This window comes from Ovis aries, chromosome 13 (genome assembly GCF_016772045.2).
Source record: "Ovis aries strain OAR_USU_Benz2616 breed Rambouillet chromosome 13, ARS-UI_Ramb_v3.0, whole genome shotgun sequence".
NCBI lineage: Eukaryota > Metazoa > Chordata > Mammalia > Artiodactyla > Bovidae > Ovis > Ovis aries.
The window spans coordinates 30,657,545-30,683,808 of NC_056066.1; the positions used below are offsets into that span (position 1 = coordinate 30,657,545).

The 26,264-nt window shown below is 42.7% G+C and overlaps 1 protein-coding gene across 1 annotated transcript in view; it reads right to left on the reverse strand.

Moving 5' to 3' along the window:
- Positions 1 to 5,350: 5,350 nt before the first annotated feature.
- CUBN (cubilin) overlaps positions 5,351 to 26,264 on the reverse strand; it is a 272,612-nt gene continuing 251,698 nt past the window's right edge. Inside the window, exons 61-67 of the mRNA XM_015099599.3 lie at positions 18,589 to 18,751; positions 18,017 to 18,222; positions 16,245 to 16,392; positions 15,155 to 15,336; positions 11,908 to 12,073; positions 9,507 to 9,742; positions 5,351 to 5,805 (exon numbers count right to left, since the gene is read on the reverse strand). Coding sequence (XP_014955085.3) covers positions 5,698 to 5,805; positions 9,507 to 9,742; positions 11,908 to 12,073; positions 15,155 to 15,336; positions 16,245 to 16,392; positions 18,017 to 18,222; positions 18,589 to 18,751 — 1,209 coding nt within the window. The 3' untranslated portion in view covers positions 5,351 to 5,697. The remainder of the gene's footprint in view (positions 5,806 to 9,506; positions 9,743 to 11,907; positions 12,074 to 15,154; positions 15,337 to 16,244; positions 16,393 to 18,016; positions 18,223 to 18,588; positions 18,752 to 26,264) is intronic.

Here is a 26,264-nt window from a genome sequence, read left to right on the forward strand (position 1 = left end):
GTCCCGGCACTCCGCGCAGGCGCACATCGGACCGCTAGCAACTCCAGGCCCCGCCCGCGCCCGGCCCTTCCCTAATTAGGAGAACTGCTTACTAGACGTGGCTCAGGGCGAGGCTCCGCCCATAAAAGAATGCGTGCCCTGCGGATAGCCAATCATGTATGCAGTCCGGCCTGGAGACTCCGCCCCACCCGTGGTTAGTGCCCCGCCCCCCAGATTAGGCTTCCGATCCGAAAGAAGCCGACGCGTGCGCAGGCTCAATGTGTAGATGGAAGCCAGAGTGCTGTGGGCGGAATTAGGAAAGTTTGGGCCGGGGTTCAGGCTGGCTCAGGGACAAGTGACAAGTCAATATTCTCTCAATGTGCTACTTCTTTAACTTACTGGAAGTTGCTACCCTGAATCCTTTCCCCACACTTGTACCTCCCGGTACATTTTGAGCTCCAGAAAGCAAGAATTGTCTGATGGTCTGTGTGTCCCTGGCCTCCAGGTCGCATCTTGGAGCCTTGAGTCACAGGACAGGGAATAGACATATGATAAATACGTGACCCCTGTGTTCTTATGCTATGTCATAGCTTAGTTTGCTTTCTGTTGAATGATGATTTCCTCGAACAATTTTGTGGGGTTTTTTAAACTAGAATTTGTTTTTTTTCTTCTTATAACCTTAAGCTTTTCATTACTCTCCACTGTTTGAAATACAATGGATTCTTCTGAAGACTTTAGGAACCTACTAATACACTGCTGTAACTTGGACTGATTCTTTGTCCTTCTAGCTGAGAGATTGTAACTTTTTAAACTTGGTTCCTGCGTTTAAACAGACATTTCTCCTAGTCACCTTGCTGAGTAACTATTCTCAAGTAACCTTCTCTAAAAAGATGTAAAAGAGGCACAAATGTTAAGTAGTTGCATGTTTTTAAATGTCCTTTTTCTGCCCATGCCCCTCATGGAATTCTAGGTTCAAAATCAGTTTCTCTTAAATCTCAATGGCATAGTTCCAGTGACTTCTGCTTTCAATGTTGATGCCCAGAAACGTCTCCTTAAATCTTTGCAGGAAACTATTTTTTTCCCTTGAGAAGCATTTGTGATCTTTTTATTATTCATCACCATAATCTCTCTGATGGAAGCTCTTTTTTTGTTTAATCTGTTCAGTGCTCATTGGGTTGTTTTCAGAGGATGATTCATTTCTCTCTTCCTCTCTGGAAATTGTTTTCAGTTAATTCTTTTGAAATTTCCTACCATTTTCTATGATACATCACTCTTGGAAATCTTTTCATATGGCAGCTTCCTGGGCCAGTTTTCAGTAGCTGGGTTTTTTTTCCCCCCTCATATATTTAACACTCCCCTCTACACACACACACACACACACACAAGCTTTTTAACTAACGTTCTGGAAGATTTTATCTGTTTTATCTTGCAAAGATATTAATTTTTTTAAGCTATTAAAATTTTTAAAGTTGTTTTGACTATTAATGAAATATGCTTCTTAAGCCCTCCTTGTTTAATAGTGCCCTGCTTTTGTTTCATGAATGCACACTCTTCTCAAGTATCTCTGAGGACAGCAATTTTTAAACCTTTCTTCTGTTTACTAAATTGTTTCCTCATGTCCCATTTTTTGTTAGTTTATCTAGTTCATTCCCATTCTGGCTGCTGTAACTTTTCCTCTGTCTGCTGACTCCTGGTTTTCCTTTCGTATTGCAGCATGAAACCTGAGCTGATTTTCCTAACTAGCTGGTGTGCTCTACTTCCTCCTCTGTTGTTGATGTGTATTTGTTTCCCTCTTCGGTCATCATTAATTTTCCTGGGCTATTTGTTAAATTTCTTCATAGGTTAGAAGATGGTCTTCACAAGGCTGCTTCCCCATGTTTGCATTCACTTCCAATTTTCCAGAAATCTGTTTTCACTCCCTTATAACCTTCTTCCATTCTTTGCACTTTTCACCAGTACAACTCTTAATGAAATGTGTCTCTAAGTTCCAGATTTTTATAACATGGAAACAGGATCGGCTTCCTGGATATGCAAACTGTACAGTGTCAGAAAACTCCAGGCTTAAATAGGCTCCACAGTTAGTTTCTTGTTCTGATGCCACCATCTTGAGATGTTTAACACTTTTTGAACCAGGGGCCCTGCAAATTAGGTTGCTATTCCTGCAAGGAAAAGCATTTATCAGAGCTGAAATACCCCGGCAGAGTCACTGCCAAGTGCACCACGCTTACACAGTCTATGCTTCATTCTCTTTTGGAGGGAAGGTTCTACCCCTGCCTGTGAGCTCCCAGAGTGGGTCAGTCAAGGACAATCAAGGGGGATGCCTGGTTCCCCAAGGTACTGAAGCTGAATCCGGCCTCTGTACCCCAACACCAAATTAATTCTTGAAGACAGAGTTTTGGGTGAAGTAGAAAAGCTTTACTGTTTTGCCAGGCAGAAGGGAGAAGAGCAGGCTAATGCCCTCAACACTGTGTCCCACATGTGCACCCATGGCTGATTCATGTCAATGTATGGCAAAACCCACCACAATATTGTAAAGTAATTATCCTCCAATTCAAATAAATTCAGTAATTTTTAAAAAATCCAACTGTCCCAACCTACAGGGTGTAGTGAGGAATGGGAATGGTTCAAAGAGGGTGTGATCTGCTCCTGGACATTCTCCTGATTGGCTGGTGGTGAGGTGGAGGGGAGTCAAGGGTGTGATCTGCTCCTGGACATTCTCCTGATTGGCTGGTGGTGAGGTGGAGGGGAGTCAGCGTCATCAACCTTCAGGTTCCAAGCAGTCTGGGGTTCACGTGCTTGTGGGCAGCTTACCGCTGATTTCTCCCACCTGGTGGACCAGGGCTACACTATTGTTCCTTGACACTTCCTTGACTGTCTCTTGGCAGAGAGACAGTCTCCACATCCCTCTCTTCCCTGATTAGCAACTATTTGAACCTGCTCCTTGGAGCATGGGGAAGGTCATGGAGGCTGATTGAAACCTATTTTCTGTAATCAAGAAACACCTGACACACAGAAAGGCCCAGAAGCCCCACAGGTTCCTGCTCGGTATCAGCACCCCGGACTACAAAACAATGGGTAAAATTCAAGTAAATTACTATATAAATCATTCATTTTGAAAATGCCTTTTGTGGGGGCTTCCTTGGTGGCTCAGCGGTAAAGAATCTGCCTGCCAATGCAGGAGTCAAGGGTTCAATCCCTGGTCTGGGAAGATTATGCATGTCTCAGAGCAACGAAGGCTGTGTGCCGCAGCCATTGGGCCTGCGCTGTAACAGAGCCTGCACCCCGCAACAAGAGAAGCCGCCACAGTGAGAAGCCCGCATGGTGCAGCTAAAGAGTAGCCCCCGCCCACCTCAATTAGAGAAAAGTCCACAGAGCAACGAAGACCCAGAACAGCCAAAAATAAATAAATAAATAATTTTAAATGCCTTTTGTAGTCTCTAAACTGTGTTTATAATAAACTACTTACAAAGAAACATATAAAGGTATGAAATTAAAATTTGAAAAGCCAATTTCTCATTAATATCCAAAAATTATCATACCATGTTTCTTCCAATAACTTTCCCATTAAATTGTAGCCATGGAGTGATTTGAAGTCTCAATAAGTAAAACATTTTCTTCCTTTAACACTATCTTTGACTCAGTACAATCTCTACATTTTCACTACAATAACAGCAATTGCATCAAAAACTTTTCAGGCCATATTTTTAAATAATGTCACTAGATCTATGAAGACAGTCAGGCTGCCATACTTAATACGTTCACACTTAATCCTTCTGGCTGGATGGGAGGCACTTTCTTGGGTGGTTGCTGAGGTTGAAATCACCATTCCATCACTGAAGTTTTACAAACTTATTCCTACCTCGTTTTCCTCAACTGTAAAATGGAGGTGATTGCTCTTAGATTTCCATGAGTGATGAGAGAAGGATGCCTAGCATAAAGCAAATGCTACTGATGTGAGTTCTCCTTTTTCTTAATAAAATTAACTATGTTACTATTCCCTTGAAGAGAATGTGGTGGATTTTTAACAAATTCCATTGACTAATAAAATAGAGTTGAAATTTAGGAGATGATAACAAGTAGAGGAGTAACCCAGGCATCACCCAGCCCCAAACTAACATTGGCCCATCCATCCCTGGGGTTTTCTTCACAGGTGCTTAAAGTGCCAGGAGATCCCAGGCCTGTGGTGGCCTCTGGCTGACTTATCCCAGGCAGTTCCCTGAAGGTCAGATGAGCGTGACTTTGTCCAGTGACGGCTAACTTAACCTTGAAGACCAAAAGGCAGATGCTTAGTTCTTCCCACTAAGGTCCAGCTCTTTAGGGAGACAGACAAGAAGAGGAGAAAAGATCACATGGTGGGTGGAAGCCTGGCTCCCCTGACTCCTGAGCTCCGTTTACTTCCAAGTAAGACTGGCCCTCATCCACTCTTCAAGCCCATTCACTTTATGCTGTTGTTGTTGTATTCCATTTACGGCCTACAGAATTGGAGAAAACATTCTTATTTCCTGTTTTTCATTTAAAAATTACATACTAAGATTGACTGTTCTGTCTTTGCTTGGTAGATGCACTTTCTGAATATGCTCACATGCCTCTTTAAAAATGACTTTTGTAGACGTCGTGCCTCTAATGATGCAATCACCAATCCGATCATCTCTTACTGTTTGACAGCTGCATATGCTAATCTTCCTTCCAGGTAAAACTACTATTTCATAGGTTATTGTTCAACTCTCTCCAAATTCTGTATCTCTGTGATTCATTTTTAGATAAGAAAGCTAAACCTTGTATCTATTCCCATCAAATTTCGTCTCGAGAGTTTCAGTCCATTGTTCCAGCTTTGTCAAGAACTTGGGTTTGATGGTCTCTTCATCATATTCACCATTCTTTCCAATAGAGTCATCCACAAAGTTGATGTATCCACCCATGATAGAGCTAAGGTGAGACTGTCTCATTTAGGGGGCTCTGTAGTCTGTGCAGGTATCATTCCCCTGGCATTTGAGTAGCAGAATAAGATGAAGTAACACATTTGATAATGTCTTTCATTCATTTGGTCCCATGTTCTTCATAAGACTTAACTTTGTATTTTTAACCTAATGTCTCTGGATTTAAAATACTTGATCAAAGCATGCCTAACTAGGTATAACTTCACATCTCATGTAGTTAAACTCCAAATAGACAACCGTGGCACATAGGGAAACTGGGCTAGAGAGTTAAGGAAGTTGCTGGAAAGGCTAAAATTCAGGCAACTTGGCTCTGGAGTTCCTATCCTGAATGAGGCTACACTTTGTCAAAATAGAACTATTCAACTTGAAGTTTTACACAGACCTACAGTGAAAGACAAATTTCAGTGAGTTAAAAAGAACATGCAGCACTACTGTTGAGATTTCAGTAACGTTTATCACCCCCAATTTGACATTCACAGAGAAAACCATACTTCTATTTAATTAACTTCTGAAAATGTACAGCACACAGGCCATAATCATGTCCAACCCTTTAAGGGATTCTAGAAATTTTCAGATCAAAATACCAGATTAAAGAAGCTATGTTCTACATTCAAAACATAAGTGCAAATGTTGATTCCACGTGTGCTTTGATGAAACACATAAAAGTTCAGATTATTCTCAGTGGCACAGGCAGAGGGTCAGGTATCCTGTCCAGCGTGAGGCCGGAGGGTCCAGCCCCTGCAGAAAATCCAAGGTGCTGGGCAGACCCGGCCTCACTGGGCTAGCTGGCCCAGGTTAACCGGAGCGCTGATGGTCGGGCCGCATACTCCGCGTGAAATTTTATGAAGACACGATGTGATGAGGCCACAAAGGGAGCTATATCAGTGTCCTAAAATTGAAAAAAAAAAAAGAGAGAGAGAGAGAGAAGTAACAAATTATATATTTCACAAATTTGAACATTTTCCCAGAAATGTCAGATGTAGTAAAGAAGTACAACATAAAGAAGCCTTCTAGAATTTTCAGTAAACCTGCATATGTGTCTAGAAGTGATCTTGCCAAGTATTAATGTAGAGACTTTACACAAGAATATTGCTGGGGGTGGGGGCTAAGGAGCAATGGGGAGTGACTGCTAATGGATACAGGGTTTCCTTCTGGAGTATAAGAATGTTCTAAAATCAAGCACAGTGACAACAGCTTCGTCGCTCTGGGAACTGACTAAAAGTTGTTGAATTTTACCCTTTAGGTAGATGATTTCTATGGTATGTGAATTGCATCTCAATAAAACTGTCGCTAAACTTTCAATTTCCAATTCAAGTTCTTATTGAAATTTTCATTTTTCTGATGGGAAACACAACTTATGTCTGCAACTAAAATGAACATCTGAATAAAGTATATTACTCCCTTCACCAACACCTGTACTTTCCTTTGGGGAATGATTTTCATGTCCTTTGTGGGGAACAGTTGTGTGTGTGTGTATCTGTGTGCGCAGAAAGAGTGGGTAGATGGGTCTCTTTCCTTCTCCAATTATTAGCACTAGGGATATAAAAAAATGAACCAAACACACAAAAAGGGGAACAGTTCTGTGTGTGTATCTCTGTGTGTGTATGTGTGTGTGTGGAAAGAGTGGATAGATTGGTCTCTTTCCTTCTCCAGTTATTAGCACTGCTACTGCTGCTAAGTCGCTTCAGTCGTGCCCGACTCTGTGTGACCCCATAGACGGCAGCCCACCAGGCTCCCCCGTCCCTGGGATTCTCCAGGCAAGAACACTGCAGTGGGTTGCCATTTCTAGGGATATAAAAAAATGAACCAAACATGCAAAAAGCCCTCCTCTCGTGAAGCTGACATCCCAGTGGGAGAGGTGAGGTAGGAAATAAGTCAGTAACATGTACATAAGCAAAGCACATCACACAGGGTCAAGGCTGCAGTCTGGGGCCCTATTCCTCTGGTTCTGCTCAGGTCCCCTGCCTCAGTCCTACCCAGAGTCATCAAAAACAAAAAACAAGATGACTTATTTCCAAGACAGTAAAGTATTCAGGTGAGCACAGCACAGGAATTCTTTTTCCTAAAAAGAGATACCAAGGGATACAACAATGGTACAATTCCTGTGTGCACACCCTTTTTCTTTCCATTTCAACCTGCTCCCAAATTTCTACTTGTTATTCTGTGCTGACAAACTAGTATGAGCAGATTACAAAAATTTTAAACTCCTTTCTCTTTAAAAAAATTTAAACTCCTCCTTACTTTCCTGTCATTTTTTTTATGCGTCTAGATGTTCAGATTCTCTAAGTCAGACGCCGGTGAGCAATGACAATTATCATAAGAGAAAACATTTTCCAATGATTGCATGATTAGCTACCCAAGGAGGGACTCCCACTGTTTTTCTGTAAATACACTGACCCTGCTGGGCGTAACACACTAAGTAAATCAATGGTGTCTTTAAAAAATAAAACAGTCACTCTTGAAACTAGGTCTAACTTTACTAAAGAAAATTTAAAACTGGGAAAATACTACAAACATCAATAGTTAAGAAAAGGAGACATATCTAATTACAGACTTGAATTTAATGTGACATTGGTTTAAATGGCAGTATTCTCTCTCAGTGCCTCAGTTTTCTTTTATCTGCAAAGTCCAGGGATCACATGGGATTGTATATTTGAAAGTCACTGAAAACCAAAAAAAAAAAAAAAAAAGTCATACAGACATAAAGATATTGTGAAAGTAATCTTTTTTTGAAATTTTCACAAATTTCTTTCTTTCTTTCTTTCTTTCTTTCTTTCTTTCTTTTTGGCTGCACAGTGCAGTTTGTGGGATCTTAGTTTCCCAGCAGGGACAGAACCTGGGCCATGGCACTGAAAGCACCGAGTCCTAACCACTAGACCCCTGGGGAATTCCTACAAATCTCAACTAAATGTCTAAGGCCTAGTGAGCTTCCAAATCTGACATGTGACTCATTTACTGGGCTCTCTTTTCTGTAGGTCCCTTTAAATAACTGCAAGACAGTATCCACTAGTCAGGTGACCCATATTTCTCCCTCAATAATTAGCTCTGTGTATAGGGACAGAGCTACCTGAGAGTTGATTCATGTGTTGTCTATAAACCAGAGGAGCCTTGTTCCAGAAATTAGGCCGCACCCATGCAACAGAAAACCACACAGTGATTAAATATGATAGCCCACTTTACCTAATGATATGGTTAAGATGTTAATGATGTATCAGTCAGTGGAAAAAAACCAAACCACAAAACACGATAAAATATGTGTGTGTATGGAAACATATTCCCCAAAAGTGTTTAGAGGAATATATGGGAGAATTCTCAGAGTTTTAGAAAAGTCTTTTTTTTATATATATTTATTTTTGATAATACCATTAATCAAATTTATAAACTGTAAGTTATATTCTAAAACTCTAGATTTCCAGCAGAGGCAATTCTCTGTTAATTTGATCAGAAAGCATACATGAGCAAAGAGCGAAACAGTAAGAAACTGCTAACTTCTCATCAGTAGTCATGCGTCCCTCGCACGGAAGCTCTGGAAACATCCATCCACTTGCACATAAAACAAACGGCAGTGAGGGGGGATTCAGCAACGTTGAGTCAACATCAGAATCTACTGGAGGGCTCAGGGGAGATCTGAGATTTACAAAAACAAACTCTCAGTCCCCAGGACAACTGTTAATATTCCTGTGAATTTCTTCAAAGAGTTCCCACAATTTTCAGTAAGCAGTGAATGGAATGGAGCCAGGCATCCAACATTTCTATACAGTCAGCCCTCTGTAAGGACAGGTTCCACATCGCAGATTCACCCAACCACAGAATCCAGCAGATACAGAACCTGTGGATACAGAATCCGCAGATACACGGGACGGACTGTACTTACTAGGCCAGTTTTTATAAGGGATCTGAGCACCTGAGAATATGGTATCTGTGGGGGGTCATGGGACCGATCCCCCGCAGGTACAGAGATAAGACTGTAATTCTTATCAGAATTAACATGGAATTAACATGTAATTCTTATGCAGAAATAACATGGATGGGCAACCCTGGACAGTGCCTTTAAACCACACATGGAACTTCCACAAAGCAGCAGGCCACAGGTGCTCCCCCAGGAACTTTGATTCTATGGGCTGAGTGGGGACTGGAAGTCTGTGATGCTAAATAACTGCATACGTAATTTTGATGCACAGTCAAGTTTGGTAACAGTTAATACCGGTGGCTGGGTCGGTAAAGAATCTGCCTGTAATGCAGGAAACCTGGATTTGATCCCTGGGTCGGGAAGATCCCTTAGAGGAGAAAATGGCAACCCATTCCAGTATTCTTGCCTGGCAAATCCCATGGACAGAGGAGCCTGGTGGGCTAAAGTCAGGTATGACATAGAGACTAAACCACCACTACCACCATTATTAATTTAATGAAAGGTCCACTAGGTGGCACTCGTGCTCCCCAAATAAACAGGAAAGTTAGAAAACTGAGTTTGTATTAATAAAAGTATGTTGTGCTCTGTGATTGCATGTCTGCCTTTAAACATGCCCTTTAAAACTACTTTAATTATTTTAAAGTGATAATTGGATTTGTTTAAAAGCTTGTTCTACTCACTGCGCCACAATAGGGCCCGGAGGATGGAGAATTAGCATCAGGTCCATCGTAGAGCAGGAGGTAGTTTTGGACACATTCTCCGGGATCGTCGATGCTGATAAAGTAAAAGCTGACGGTGACTGGTCTTCCAGCAGGAGCAAGGATGGCCCATTCGCAGTGAGTATTGTTTGGGTAAGTGCCCGGATAGCCAGGGCTGGTGACGGAGCCACTGTCTCCATAAAGAGTCCCACCACAGCCTGCCAGGAAAAGCGGCACGAAGTTGGATTCAGTCAAGCAGAAACCATCCACTGTGCTTTAGTGCACTTAAGACAATGCGACACATTTTCCTAAGGTGCTGAGACTCCTTGCAGGAAAAGTGGAGGCAGAAACCCTTTTCCTGTGCCTTCATGGGCTACATTCTTCTCCTCCATCACCACCTGCCGCCTCCATCCCCATCTCCACCGTATATTCCTTCCCCTGCAGCTCACCACTTAGGACCGACTTCCTCCAGGTCTGTTTTTTGAAAATAGTGAATTGAGAAGGCAATGGGAAAATCAAGATCTTGATAAAGTAACTGCAGGAGAGAGTGAAGTCAATCTTGGGTACTTTGGTGATATAGGTACTTGGATTGATCTCGAGTACTTTGACTCAAAGGCAGTGACTTGGTGATGATGTGGGTGAAGTAAAATTAAAAGGGAAATTCTGGGGCAGGATCACAGAAACAGGTGTTTAATTTTAGGTTTTGGCAGTAATTTGTCATTTTTGTTGTTTGTTCAGTAGCACAGTCGTGTCTGACTCTCTGTGACCCTATGGACTGCAACACCCTGGGCTTCCCTGTCCTTCACCATCCCCCAGAGTTTGCTCAAACTCATGTCCATTGAGGCAGTAATTACTTTACTAAAAAAAAAAGTGACTTTACCAGGCATAGAACTGACAGCTCCAAGACTGATATGCTTAAAAAGTCAAAGTTTATTTTCTTTTTCCTTTTTTTTTTTTTGGCCAAGTCGTGTGGCATGTGGGGGTCTTAGTTCCCTGACCAGGGACTGAACCCACACCTCCTGCAGTGGAAGCACAAAATCTTAACCACCGGACCACCAGTGTAGTTCCCCTTCCCTCCCAGAAAGAAAGCCAAAGCTTTTTAAGTATCAGTGTTAATTTTTTCGGTTTGTCAGTTTGCACAGGAAATCTATCATGATTTAGACCAGATGGCATGGGCATCCAGATACGCTGTATGCAGGAAGAAACTGTAGAGCATAATTAAAGAGCACAGAGCTGGGTTTCTGACCAGTGGGGGTGTGGGCCTGCCTCTGCCACAGTCTGGCTGTGCATTTAGGGCAACTCATCAATTGGGTGTTTCATTTCCTTATCTGTAAAACTAGGGCATAGAGATCATCTTTTACTTTTGTGCAGGTACCAAGAAATCATTATCCACAATTGTCTTGACAGAATCCTTTTGTAGTCACTCGGCATATTTAAATAAATCATTTCCACATTCTTATTTTGAAAGTTTTTAGATATTCTCGGGGCCATTTCATAAAAATATTCCTTCTTTCTTGAGTTGAATGTATTGACATGACTTAAATTTCCTTCACTCATCAGTAAACAGCCAACCCAAACTGCAGGTAGGTGCTTACTGCCCTGTAAGAGCTATTAATCTCCAGGACTGTCCAGAAATGAGAGGGCCTCCAAGGAACACGGCTGCGTAGATGTACTCAAGTATGTGTTTGTAACTTCTTGGCAAACTTTTATTTAATTTTCAGAGAAGTACACCTTGATGATCAAATCAAAAGTTAAAAATATGACAAAAATCGGCTTCCCTGGTGGCTCAGTGGTAAAGAATCTGCCTGCCAATGTAGGAGACGCCGGTTCACTCCCTGGTCTGGGAAATCCCACATGCCTTGAAGCAACTAAGCCCATGTACCACAGTGACTAAGCCTGTGATCTAGAGCTCGGGAACTTCAACTATGGAGCCCGCCTACCTCAACTACCGAAGCCTTCGCCCTAGAGCCCACGCTTCACAACAAGAGAAAGCACCCCAACGAGAAGCCCGCACACTGCAAGGAAGACTAGCCTCCGCTCTCCACGGCTAGAGAAAAGCCCTCTTAGGAAGGGCTAGCACAGCACAGTCAAAAATTAATAAATGCATAAAAATTAAAAAAAAATGACAAAATCAAAATGTATAAACTAATTACAAAAGCTTTATACCTTATCTGTGCCTCATATGTAGAAATGTATTCTTTAGAGAAATAATAAATACAAGTAGAATTTTTAAAGTCTATAATTTCGCCATTTAAAAAATCTCTACTTTTAACAGAAAATGATCAAGTACACAGATTGGGGAGAAAGATGAGGTCTTTTCTATGAGACACTGTGTGTTTTTCTCGGCTGCATCACTTGACCTGTCAAAGTGCCAGTGTCTTACCGGAGGGTGAAGAGGTCCAGATAATTTCATATCCACGACCGGAAGTTGCACCATCACTCTTAAATCGAAGGTATAGTTCATGACTCTGGGAGAAAATGGGATTTGGCAGCAGAGTCCCACAGTATGTGCCCAGTAATGGCGAACTGCTCTCACTTCCATTTCTGACCTTTAAAAAGGCAGCGTTAATGATGACACTTAAACATATAGTACCATCTTTTCTGGTCTATCATTGCTCTACATTAAGACATGAGACTATCTGAATAACTTTTTTGAGGGAAACTTTGTCTTTTTATATATACTTACACTCAGACAGCACCTTCATTTGCAAAGGAGAGAAACATGCGATTTGTAGATCAAAAACTATTTACACTTGCATTCAGAAATATGTATTCACCTCCAGCAGTTAAAACACAGGGCATGTTTCTGCTGATAAAACCAACTAGCCGATTGCTGTATAACAAAACTAGTTATATCTTTGTTCTTGGGGAGATGCTTCAAAGAATGCAGCTAAAGTGAACTTTTAAAAGATGCGGGGAGAAAAATAGCTGCATCGTTCCCAGTTAACTCTGTTGTAGTCTATTCATTATACTGCATATGCTTTTATCTCTCCTTAAAAATGGCTCGACTATAAAGGGGCCATGAAAAAACAACATACAAAGTGTGATAAAGTCAAAACAAAATGAATTTCTATATGGGAGAAGGACATAATTAAACAATCTATAAAATTTCTGACTGTTTAGATATATTTTAAAAATACACTGTGAAGTTGAATAGATTTCTTAAAAAAAAAATCATTGCATGGTGTAGACACACGTAAAAACAGGAAACAAGCTGGCGTGTGAGTGTGGTACCCACACTGTGAATTCAATCAAATTCTGCCCTCCAGCCTGGTCCCACTACACATTCACAATCAGCCCCACTTGGAGGAGGACTCTTGAGAGCTATAAAGACACGTGATCCAGGAGTCTGGGCTGAATCCAGCCCCTCCTGGATGGATGCTGACTTTATTGAGTTGATACCTGTATTTAAAATCCTGAAAGCGCCTCTGTTTCCTTTATAATCCCATAGTTTACCATGCGGTTAATTGTTGGTTGTCTTAAGTCACAGAATGTTTTCAGAGGTGTGGTAGGTGGTCTGGTCAGGTTGTGTTGCTCAGGAGATATTCCCCACCCCAGCTTTTTGTTTGTTTGTTTTACCACAAGACTTGTGGGATCTTAGTTTCCGGACCAGGGATCGAACCTGGGCCTCAGCAGTGAAAGCACTGTCCTAACCACTAGACCACGACAGGAGTCCCTGGAGAGATTCCTTTTAGGTCTATAGAGTAGCCAGCAGGAGAGAAAAATGCCTTTCTAGATTATTCTGCTAAGTGTTTATACAAAGTAGCCTTGCTGTGGGTGGAGCAGCCAGTTCACAGACAGCAGACAGAAGTCCAGCTGCCCTACTCATCTCAATATGGGTCTTTTCCCTCTGGATCCTCTTTAGAAAGCTGATGCTCTAAAAGAAGGAGCAGGATAGTCATTCTCACAGAATATGCCAATGAATCGTCCTTTTCATTTCTCTCTGCACAGGAGGAATGGGACAGGAGAGCAGAGAGCATCTCTGGGAGTTCAGATGAGCCTGAAAGGGTTGCTAAAGGCAAAGGCGGATTTCAGATGGGGTCGAGAGCTTGGCCTTCGAGGGGTATAATACATTCAGAATCCTCATTGATAAATTTCCATTCTCATCATCTTTAACATGAATGGAATGCTGAGGCTGCAGTAAACCGTGCCAGAATCTTCCCGCTGAAAACCAGAAACAGTTGGGCTTTGCACGCCTGAGCTGCCATTTCCCGTCTTTGCTTATTGGACAGAAGTTTCAGGCCCATTTCTATGGGTTAAGGCACAGCGGCTGGAGAGTTGCCCTTGCTTCCCAGCAACCAGAGGCAAACAGCAGAGTTCACGCTAGTCACTAACGGGCAACTCAGGCTTGATGTGAACCAGGAGTAGCTGCACTGTGACTCTGAACCGTCTGATGGTTCGTCCTTTTTCTGTGTCTCACTCCACCTCTCACTTCTGCTTTATGCTCCATGGAGCTATTCAGCCTCCATGGTGGGTACGTACGTAGGTCTGAGTTTAGTAACCTGATTGATGCCAACAAGACTGTCCTTCTCTCATCTCCTCCCTGCTACATCCATGTCCTCCCAGTTTCTACCATGGCTAAGGTTCCCCATGAAAAGGCATACGCTTCCTCTGAGAATTTTACACTCTAGGTTGAGCATAGTCATTAACCAAGGACTTAGATGAATTCTATTGCGGGGCCGGGGGGGTGGGGCGCGGGCACTTTCCAGGATAATAAAACCCCATAACAGGTGTAGGGGAACAAACTGACTTTTTGGAAACCTTGCCAGAGATTCACATGCACATGAGACATAGCCAACTTAGGGACTCTTGGGTTAAGATTTAGGTGTGAATTCAATTCACAGAGGGGTTCAGCATCTTTGTATGTATGAGGCTTACTCAGCAACTCAGTTTACTTCCTAAGAATGAATGCATTTCCAACAGAGTCTGCAAAGGACACAGGAGAGAACGCTACGGTTTTTACAGCAAAATATAGGTGCTAAGCCCCAGACAAGGGAGGGTTCTCTCTCAGTGTGTTTCGGGAGAAGGAGGGTAGGGTGGGTACGGGACAGGCAAGCAGCAAAGGTGCTCCAGAGGAGGGGGAAGAAACAGAGCGTTCCTCTTGTGTCTGCCAAACAGGTGGTCAAGGAGACACTCTCCGTAGAGAACACTGAGGATGCCCCAAACATACTGTGGCCATTAGCAAAATCAGGTAAATGATTTAGTATCATTTCTTATTAAATTCAGACACGTCTTCCATCTCCAGAATTAGCACTTTGCACTTGACCTCCCTCTGGTCCTTCCAGTCTCAAGCCACATATCAGTGCCTTCAAGATGCCTTCTCTGTCCCCAGATGGGTTAAGTGCCCCTAACCTTGCTGGCTGTTGGTCAACAAGAGCAGACTACTTCCTGTCTTGTCTTTCCCATGGATTGTGAGCCTCCGGGGAACCCTGACTATGTCTTGTTCCCTCCTGGATTTCCCGTGTCTGGATCTTGGAGATGGTCGCTATTTAGGGGCTGAAGGGATGATGGACAATTTAATGAAATGAGGAAGGAATATGATTCGCAGTAGCAGAGGGAACGGTGACAAATCTTGAGGGATCCAGCATCTTTTACATAGTTCCTTTACACGGTATTCAGACGCGTGTTACCTCCAAGAAGTCATGTGTGCAGCCACTTGAGTCCTCGATGCCAAATGAGTGAAAGAAGAGGGAGATGGTGTGGCTGCCGGGGGCTGTGAGCACAGCTGTGCAGTCCATGTCACTGGGGTAGTCACTTGGCCAGCCAGGACTCCGCAGGTTGCCAAATGCCTTCTTATATTCTCGATTGCAACCTTAGAGGAAAGACAGCATCATAATTAATGTATGCATCCCAATGGTTAGTGCTCCTTCAACTTGACAGGAATAATTCAAGGAGATTATTAAATCGGAGCAAACTTCAGAAAAAAGCTAATCTAGCTCCTCCATTTGCCTCTGAGATGACTGAGATCCCAAGACCTGAGGTGGACAGCGTGCCGGGCAAACACAGCGCAGTGTCTTACCACAAAACATCCTAGTGTGAAATGTGAAATATGAAGGCTCTCCTATGAAGATGAGCATTCCAGCACTCTCTGCATTTTTCTGATGATCCGGAGGTGGAGTTGGCTGACATTTAGACTCTGGACATACAGACTCTACCTCCAAGACAGAGTTTTGTCTGAGGATGTTTCCTCAAATACCTTGATGAATTGTTCGTTCTGATACAACTGGCAAATGATAGCTTTCGACCATTTTTGGTAAAAATACCCTGAGTGTTTTTGTTTGTTTTAATCAAAGGCAGCTTTGGTTTTAATCAAGCTTGGAACGAACATTACATAAAGTGTTCTCTGGAAATCAATTTCTTGGTGACAGTGAACAAGTAACTCTTTCAAGGCTCCTTGGTTTTTCCAAAGTAATTTTCTAATACATAGTGATTTCTCTATGTGGTTAAGAGCATAATTAACATAGTAACTGGTATATATTTTTAATTAACAACATGAACTTAATATCCTGCATTCTCAACATTTTAAGTATTTCATTTGCTTTAACTCTCCAGAAGCCAGCTTTAGTCATTTACTAAATGGGGCTAGGCTTCCGGTAAAGTCTTACTTCATCTGGGTATGGTTTGTGTCAACAAACCTTAATTTACTCACAGGCGTCAACTCCAGCCGTAATTGTAATAATGGCAGTTTTTCTGAATAAAAGATTAAATCCCCAAGCTCACCTGCAATCTGATAGGTAAAACCCACTCTGGAGTTTATATTGAAAGCTTCTGATTTGAAAACGATGACTGCAGTGCTCGTGGAGGAGTAAAACGTGGGCACGGCTGACACATTTCCACTGCAGAAGCGAATTCCTGGGTTTCCATTACTCTGAAATGGAATGGAAGCCAAGGGTCAGTAGGTTTAGTTTCCAAAGAGAACAGGCCACAGCAGAAATTAAACTGCATATAAAAATACAGTTTAAGTATTTAACCATGGAGACCAATTATAGAGTTTAAAGCACTCTGCAGTAAGATGTCACCTTGGCCATGGAAGTGACAGATGTCTCACATCTGAGGGGCGGGTGAGAGGTGGAGAGGTTTCTGCTGATACCACAGGGCAGCCCCCTGCCTACCGAAAACAGGACCGTCCCCCTCACCCCAAGTCCTCTCTAAGGGCTATGCTGTTGTCAGAGCTCAGCCAGGCTGCTGGAGCTCACTACAGTTCACCCAGGGCGTCTCCGTTGTTCGGAAGCCCCTACGACTAACCAGCACTGTTCCTGGCCCTCTCTCACCACCCTTTAGCAAACTTGCAGTGTATGAGTTGCTCCTTAAACTGCAGCGAGACATTCCACGTATTCCCAGGTGCCTCCACCAGGCAGCATCCTCAGTTCAGGATTCCTACACTCTAATCCCATCGTTCTCTTTATGTCAACCACCTAGTCACATGATGTTGATGCCCAAATCCTCAGGTATTCTGTGACCATCACACTTTTGCAGTCAACAATCTAACATCTTACCCCATGAGCAATTCAGACTGATCCATTTTTTAAAAAACAAAACAACTTTCCTCTGTTTTTTTAAACTATGACTATAGTCCCCCTAGACCGGTACCAAATGGCTTCTTAACCGAACCCTCCAATTTGTTCTACACACAGATCCCGCTGACTACAGACGGGCTTCTGCCTGGAGCACTGCAGGCAGAACAGCAAAGATGCACGTCAAAAACTCCGGTTAACAGCCTGAAACGATCCCATCCTTGTTAATCGGCCATACTCCAATACAAAATGAAAAGTTTCTTAAAAATTCAGGTTAATTGGGGAATCAGTCTCTGTGGATGGGGCACAAGAGCAGGCACTTTTTTGTTTTAGTTTATTTTTAATTGGACGATAATTGCTTTACAATGATGTGTTGGTTTCTGCTGTACAACAATGTGTGCGTGCATGTTACTAGCTCAGTCGTGTCTGACCCTTTGCGACCCCATGGACTGTAGCCTGCAGGCTCCTCTGTCCATGGAATTCTCCAGGCAAGAATACTGCAGTGGGTTGCCAGGCCCTTCTCCAGGTCAACAATGTGAATCAGCCATGAGTATACATATGTCCCTGCCTTCTTGAGCCTGCCTCCCACTCCCACATCCTGCCCTCCAGGTCATCACGGAGCATGGAGCTGGGCTCCCTGAGCTGCGCAGCAGCTTCCCACCAGCCATCTATTTCACACATGGTGGTGGAGATTGCCAGTGCCACCCTCCCAGTTCATCCCGCCCTCTCCTTCCCTCTCCGTGGCCACAGTCTGTTCTCTACTTCAGGGCCAGGCACTTTTGCCAAGACACCCAGATGGCAAGTAGGCACACAACCTACAGACCAAGTTCAGGTTTCTTAATGCCTATAAATAGAGGGTGTCATAAAAGGCTAGGAGTAACTTTGAGAACTTATCCAGTCATGTCCTCATTACTTCAAGTGTTTTGCAAATTCTGATGAAAAGGTTATAGATGTTTCTCTCATTCATACAATTGTTACCTCCAATGGGTCCTGAAACTCTAAGTAGTTCTGGTTGCAGTCTTGAGAGTGCAGCTGAAATGCCCACACAGTTATCTTGACCTGCTGATGTAGGGGAGCTTCAATGACCCAAGTACAGGTGGCAAGGGGGACATTTGGGTCTGATGAATTGGGTGACGAAATACTTTGTGGGGTATGAGTTGCATTAAATGTTCCGCCACAAGGCACTGAGATGGGAAATAAAAAACAACTTAGAAGACATTTTACTTGTAACTCATCACACATATAATATTTAAAGTTCTATTTTCCTTGTTCTTCTAACCCAAAGGAGCTGTATTTATATCATTCTAGGAAGGATTTACATTATACATTCTTGACTAAGAATTGCACCAAATTTGTACCATGGATTAAACACAAAGTAATTAATAGGGTGTTTAGTAACTGACATTGAGCTCAGATAGTAATTAACATTGAGTTTAGTAATTAATACTGAGGTTAGTAATTAACATTGAGTATAGATATAATCATGTCATTATTTTGAGTGCATAAATACACGTGTTTTATAACATGTAAAAATGTCTCAGTTTACTCACTGTCCATGATGGTATATGTAGCATTAAATCCTTCTCTTTCTAAAGTCAAGTCACTGACAAATTGAACTGTAAGGAAGTTTCCAGAAGAGATAAAGGGGGCAGGTATGGTGGAACCACAGAATGTTCCAGCCAAGTTGGCATTTTCACTGTCCCCATCATATAACTGAAAAGAAAAACAGCTCATTAGTTTTCCATTAGTCACAAAGAAGTTGCATATTTTACACTAAAATGCACATGAAGTTACAAGAGGTCATAGTTAAGAATCTTACACTAATGTTCTTAATTCTGGTTTTAATTTAGGAACTGAATTGTTATCGAATCAATTACGCTATAATGATTTTCAGTAAAAATCTAGTATAATGGCCTACAATTTTTTTCTCATTGGGAAAGTCATATTTGATTTAAAAAATAATGTGTCATTAGAGCCACAAACCCATCACCACCTTCACCTCTGTCCCGACTAACGGCGCAGGTCCAAGCCATTGTGACCTCTTGCCTGATTCTCATCGCATCTTCCCACGGATGCCCCCGGTCCTGCTCTTGACCCTCTACAGTCTGTTTTCAACACACCAGCCATAGGATACAGTTTAAGTGTTAGTCAGACCAGGTTGCTGCTCCGCTAAGAGCTCTCCTAAGCCCTCCCCACCCACTCAAAGCCGTGGCTAGGGCCTGTGAGGCCTGATAGAACCTGCTCCCCCTCCTACTCCTGGGCTTTCCCAGCTGAACTCTTAATGGCCTCCACTTTGTTTGCTCTGCTCCTGGAGTGAAACAGGTGCTCCGGCATCCTCGCTACTGTACCTGCTGTTTCTTTTGCCTGGAATGTTCTCCTGTTCATTCATATCGTTTCATTCCCCTCTGTTAAGTCTTGACTTAAACATCACTGACTCAGTGGACTTCCCTGACCACTCCCCTCCTCATGTGAGATCTTAGTTTCCCCACCAGGGATCTAACCTGCACCGCCTGCATTGGAAGGTGAAGTCTTAACCACTGGACCACAGGGAAGCCCCCGAGTCATCTTTGTGTCAGTTAATGGCTCAAGCCTAGCACCTCAGCCACCCTCGACTGCCCTGTCTCCTTCTGAACCCCCGTCGATTCTGCTCCACCTTCACCCTCTGTCCCAGGGGCTCCATCTCCGGTGCTCCCACAGGGCTTCCTCACCTATGCTGTGGTAACAGTTTTCATAGCCCTGACTCCACAGAGCATTCTCCCCCAGCTGCCTGAACATCTGTAAGCTTAGAACAGGCAAAGATCCTGCTTGGCCTGCCATGTCCCCGGGGATCTCACTGCATCTTCACTTAAATCCACCCTCTTTAGCATGGTCTGCAAGGCCCCTCTTGTCTGGCCTGGGCTGCTCTTCACACTTGCCCGCTCCTCTGAGGTGTGCTATGCTTAGTCATTCAGTCGTGTCCAACTCCTTGTGACCCTATAGAGGACTGTAGCCCCCCAGGCTCCTCTGTCCATGGGGATTCTCCAGGCAAGAATATTGGAGTGGGTTGCCATGCCCTTCTCCAGGGATCTTCCTGACCCAGGGATTGAACCCAGGTCTCCATGTAACTCCTCCATCCCCTGGCAAGTCTCTCTGAGCTGCTCCTCTGCCATGAGCTCTCTCCTCAGCCCTTGGATGGCCCATTCCTCATCATAGGGTCTCTGCTCAGATGCCACCCCCTCAGAGCCCAACCCTACCTAGTGGGCACTCCCCCAGGATCTTCCTGTTCTCTTTTCTAACTATAAACAAGACCTACCTTGTTTATTGCTTATTTACTTCTTCTGGTCTCTCCCCTATAAAGCATATAAACCCATGGGTGGGTGAGGGGACCTCTCACTATTTCCTGTATGTCACCAGCACCCAGAACAACCCCCAGGCAAAGGAGCTTTCAGCAAATGCCCTTCAGCAAATGTTGAAATAGTGAATGCTTGTATTTTCTCAAACACATCACTAGAAGACAAAGTGTTCTCCATCTGAGCAATCCCTATTGCACTGCTAAAACAAATATCTGTGTGGATTCAAAGATGGAACTGATAACAGAACCACGGTGTGTTATTAAGCCTCAGCATAGCCATGATCCCTGACATTACTTTAAGATGCTGGGAATACATCAAATGGTTAAAAACGGTCTTGTCAAAATAAACACAAAAATACATTTCCCACTAGATGGCACTGTGTCTCTCTTTGAACATGATTTTAATAAAATTTTAGTAAGATTTTAAACCCAAAAGAGACTGAGGGGCTGAGTTATCTAATCCCCTCATTTTACAGAAGAGCAGATTTGCCAAGTTTTAGGCAGTGCACTTTTTCTGGTAAACAAGTTAGGTTTTTATTATAACCATCGCTGCCTGTATAAAATCATGGTCATATCAACAAGCATTTTTATTCTTGGTGCTGTGTGTCAGGCCTCCGAGCTAGGTCCTGTCTATAAAAGGATGCATAAGCACTTCCCATACCTTTAAGACACTAATTTGACTCAGAGATTAATGAGAAGAGGTTCATAAATTAAATATGTGTGTGTGTGAATTATACATAAATAGAGAAATATGAGTGCTATAGGAAAAGAGTTCAGTGCATGAGGGGAACTCATACAATTGAGTCTGGACAGACCCCACACAGACGCCTGAACTGTGAGCAGAGGCCTTCCAGACTGAGACAACAGGAAGGGCACCCTGGGTAGATGCATCCAGGTGTGGAAGGCCACAGAAGGACAGAAGGCCTGACCTGTTTCAACACCTCCCTGCCCTGTGACCCACCGGCCTGCAGATTAGGTAAGAGAACAGACGTGGGGCCGGGGAGTTCACTGAGACAAGGCTGATGCTTCATATGCTTCATGCGAAGGGCCTTGTATCTCCTACAGGAGCTGTAAGATCTGATTTGGGTTTTCAATGGATACGCGGGCAAGGTGATGGAAAGAAATTACAGTAAGTCCCCAACATACAAACGAGTTCCATTCCAAGAGTTCCTCTGTTAAGTCCAATTTGTTCGTTAAGTCCAACAAAGTTCACCTAGGTACCCAATTAACACAATCAGCTATATAGTTTGGTACTATATGAGATTTATATAGTATAACAGCTGGTATACAGGGGCTGGCACACATAGTCTCATCTTGAAAGCTCACAATTTGAAGGTTCATATGTAGAGGACTTACTGTATAACCATGCCCAACCTCGAGCTGGTGTTCGTATTACTTCACTCACTGCCACAGTAAGATTTCTCCTAATGGAGCTGAAATAGGAGATGATAGAGGCTTCTGGACTCCAGTGTAGGCCAGGCCAGGGTCTTTTCCCTGACGACGCCACGTCTCCACCGTGAACTTGGCAGGGCGGCTCTGTAGAGGCTTGCAGGAAGTGCACCATGCAGAGCTGCAGGCGGGGACTCTTACTCGGGGGAGGTCAGCAATGGCGCCCTGAGGACCACCCTGAGGCCCCGCACCATCACCAGCAGCTGCCTGGTGCATTCTGGGAGCACATGTCTCTGCCATAACCACCTAGACCTGGAGCTTGAATTTAAGTTCTAAGTCTTGTGGATGGAGAGAAGTGCTGAGAGGATTTCCGTGTTTTCTCAGCTTTTAAACCTCTTTAACAGTGGTGCAGGTTAGAATCTATTTAAGACCCTGAAGGAACTGCAGAAATAATCTGGTGGAAGATAACTTCTGATGATAGCTACTGCCAGACCTTCCTTGATTGGAGCAGCTAAAGAAAGTAGGGAAGGAAATTTGGGGATTTTAACTTCTATGAATTTTTAATGCATGAGGGCAAGAGGTTTTGATATTGGGCTTTAATTCTTTTTAAATTTAACTCCGTAATTTTCCCTGGTGATCCTTGGGTCAAGAAGATCCCCTGGAGAAGGGGATGGCAACACACTCCGGTATTCTTGCCTAAAGAATTCCATGGACAGAGGAGCCTGGTGGGCTACACCATGGACTCAGGGAGTTGCAAAAAGCTGGACACACAACTGAGCAGTTAACACTTCCATTTTCTCTTTCATAATTTTAGACATCATTTTCCTTAGGACTTTATCTTTGAACATTTTCCTGGGAATGTGATAACAGCAGAATTTTAATAGTCTTATTTGAAAACTATGCAGCATCTCAGAGTATCTTCATGAATTCTTTGATCTTACTGTGAAACGTCTGACAGAGTCTGCTGGACAGCGGCCTGGGTATAATTTGGAATGAGAATGACAGTAGAGAGTAAATTTTTAGGTTTGGGGTTGAACTCGGATACTTTATAGAATCTTTTGGGGAAAATGTTATCTTGGTCCTAGTGGTTCTAGGTTTTTATTATAACCATCGCTGCCTGTATAAAATCATGTTCATATTAACAAGCATTTTTATTCTTGGTGCTATGTGCCAGGCTTGGTGCTGTGTGCCTTGGTTCTAGAGCTTGGTCCAAGCTCTAGAAGAGCTTGCAAAGGAGCAATGAAGAGAATCAGCTCTAAATGCAGGAGTTTTTAATATAACAACAAAAGTAGTATTATATAAAATCAATAATATTATTAATATGATTATTATGTAATCTCAGACTCTTTTCCAGTGCTTATGGCAGAGTTGGGAATATAGTAAGTACTCAAATTAACATTCATCGAATGAATGAATTGGATAGTAGGTGCTATCTTATAAGGATGAGGACCTGACGCCTCCCTAATTACTGACCTCCTCCCCAAAACTGGACAACCCCCTCCTTCTATGGCTGATCACAGACTGATGGTTGAGCCCAGTGGGTTAAGACAAAGGTTTTCCATGAGAACAGTATCATCTAGGGAGTGTTTTGCAAAAGTGTGGTGTTTGGGGCTCATCATAGTAGTCTGAGGCTGAAACTGGCACTTAGTGTTTAGAAGCCACACTGCAGAATTCCAACAAAATTCACAGGACAGGTGTGCAGTGTGAAGATTTATATACCCCACATACCTGTGAATGTCCTGCCAGACACGTGTGTAAGAAAACTGTTTAAAATCATTTGGTTCCAGAACCTAAGCTCATTCTGTATATAAACACAAAAATATTTTGCACTGCTTTAGTAAGAAACAAATTTCCAAGAAGGCAATTATTTATAAGTTGAGGGAAGACTGTAGTTTGTTTTATCTGGAACGATTTGATTTGAAATTTGGAAATTCATATTGTGGATGGGTACTGCCATCACCTTTTAAGTTGCAAATAGAGCCTATGTACTCATACCAGTTCAGATTTCCATGCGTGCATCTGTCGTGGTTCCATACATAGGAAGGAGTTTAGTACTTAATCAAGAGACTTAGCATAGTCACGTCAGAGCATTTACATGTTGGTATATACACTGTTTTATGGGTTTTCCTTTTATTTCTGCTTTTCAAAGCTTTTAGCATAATTGTAAATTGAAATAATATATATGGCTAGGCTATGGCACAGATGAGCTTTCACTTCAGATGGTCAAAGGATCATTAGACAATATTCCATATTCCAAGGGGCACTGACTGCATTGAGAAGAAGCTGGGCAGTGTTAGAAAGAAGCCCCTCCTTTTCCAGTTCCATGTTTCCCAGCAAAGCAATGTCAGTTATGGTCACAAAACGGAGTCCTCTTTGCTGTTTCACTCACTGCTCTCCACAAAGGAATGACTTAACTGATGAATAGGCTGGTGTTCAGAAGCGGGGCAGACGCCATGCAGCTTGCTTCCCCTCTTCACCCACTGCTCTGTGATAACCATTCACCCACTGGAAGCCAGCTTCTGTGAGGTTTCTCTGAAATTCAGCTCAGCCATCCCATCTAGAATGTCTTTCTGAACCCTGGAGTGACAGCACTCATACTTTGGTTGTTTTGCTCTATTTTTCTGTGTTGATCACGTTTATTGGCTTTGCCATGTTATCAGTCTCATCCACTTATAGCTTCATGATTGAAGCTTATCTTTGATTCTCACACCTCAAGTGCCAGGCACAATGCTCAACACCTAATCATGCCATGTGACTCTTCAGGGAATGGATGTGATGTCAATTGAAACAGCAACCACTCAGTGAAATACATAATTCTCTACTTATTGCAGTTATCTTTTTGTTGTTACTACTGTTGTAGTTGTTTTTCTTAGCCATACTGGGTGGCTTGCAGGATCTTAGTTCCATGACCCAGGCCCTCGGTGGTGAAAGCCCAAATTCCTAACCACTGGACTGCCGGGAAGTCCCCTACTGCAGTTATGTTAATTACTTTCCAAGTCAACCCTTTCAAAACAATAATGATATAATTACAAATGAATAATGAATTTGGCATGTTTTCACTGAAATATCTACCTACAGAATTAAATTAACTTTTCTAAAAAGTTATTTGATTAGAATCTCTAAGAAACAGTCTAAAATGAGCCCAGTGTCCTATTTATCACAGTGAATCTCTTTAATAAAGGTACCTCCAGGCCTCACATTCCAAGAACTGTCCTGTGATCTGCCAGATGCACATAAGCTGGAAATGGTGCCAATTGAGGGAAACTGCTTTCCCAAAAAGAAAACCAAAAGTACATCTGAACAGAATTTCTTTTAAAAAATAAAGGCCATTTTATACTGAAGCCAGAGAATAACCCCTTGTTTTCAGTATTGTTATGTCTGTCCTAAATAAAACATCTATAAAATTAATAGTTCTTTTAATTTTTTTTTTTTGCCACCCAACATAGCCTGTGTGGAGAAGGCGATGGCACCCCACTCCAGTACTCTTGCCTGGAGAATCCCATGGACAGAGGAGCCTGGTGGGCTGCCGTCTCTGGGGTCGCAGAGAGTCGGACATGACTGAAGCGACTTAGCAGCAGCACACAGCCTGTGGGATTTTAGTTAGTTCTCCATCCAGAGACTGAACCTGGGCCCTCAGCAGTGAGAGCAGAGGCCTAACTGCTGGACTGTCAGGGAGCTTCCAATAGTTCTTTTAATTGTATTATCAAATCACACATAGAAACATATCTTGAGAATAAATCCAGTCAGCCTCCTGGCACAACCACATTCTAAACATCCCCCATGTATTTACATTCATAATAATGTATATGTAAATCAATTATTCATAATATTTTAAGAAAAGGAGATTATATAGCCTTCATGGCCATGTAGAGTCACCCAAAATGAGGAAAAAAGAAATAAATTTATTTACAAATTATATGACAGGCACAGTGCTAAATACTCTAACATACCTTATCTTTATCCTCAAAACAGTCTTGCAAGACAGGTACAATTGTGTGATTTTGTTTGTTCATTTTTCAATAGATGGACTGATGAGAATCAGGGACATTAGCAAATTTGTCAGGTGGCAAAGTTGGGTTTCAGTCCATATTACCTGCCCTGAAAATGTATTTATCCTCTGGTAAAAATAAGCGCTCAAACAGCCTTGAACATCAGCTCATTGCTGCTCTGGCCACTCTGGTCTCATTCCAGACAAGAAGAATTCACCCTGAACTGACATTTCTTGTTATCTGTAGTCTTTGGTGAATTCCTTCTGATCTGGCTTCTGTCCCAATACTTTATTTAATGGTTGTCATCCAATCTAATGAGTTTTTCTTTATCTTAACCTTTCCTGGCCTCTAATTTACAATTTAATAGTACTGACCATCCATCCTTGGTAAAAGACTTTTCTCCCTTGACTTCAGTGATAACTGCATTATTCCTGGTTGGTACATTTTTCTGTGACTTGTCTGTTTCTCATCTTGATTCTTCTGTCCTTTCCAGCTGTCTCACTCTGGACCTTTCCTG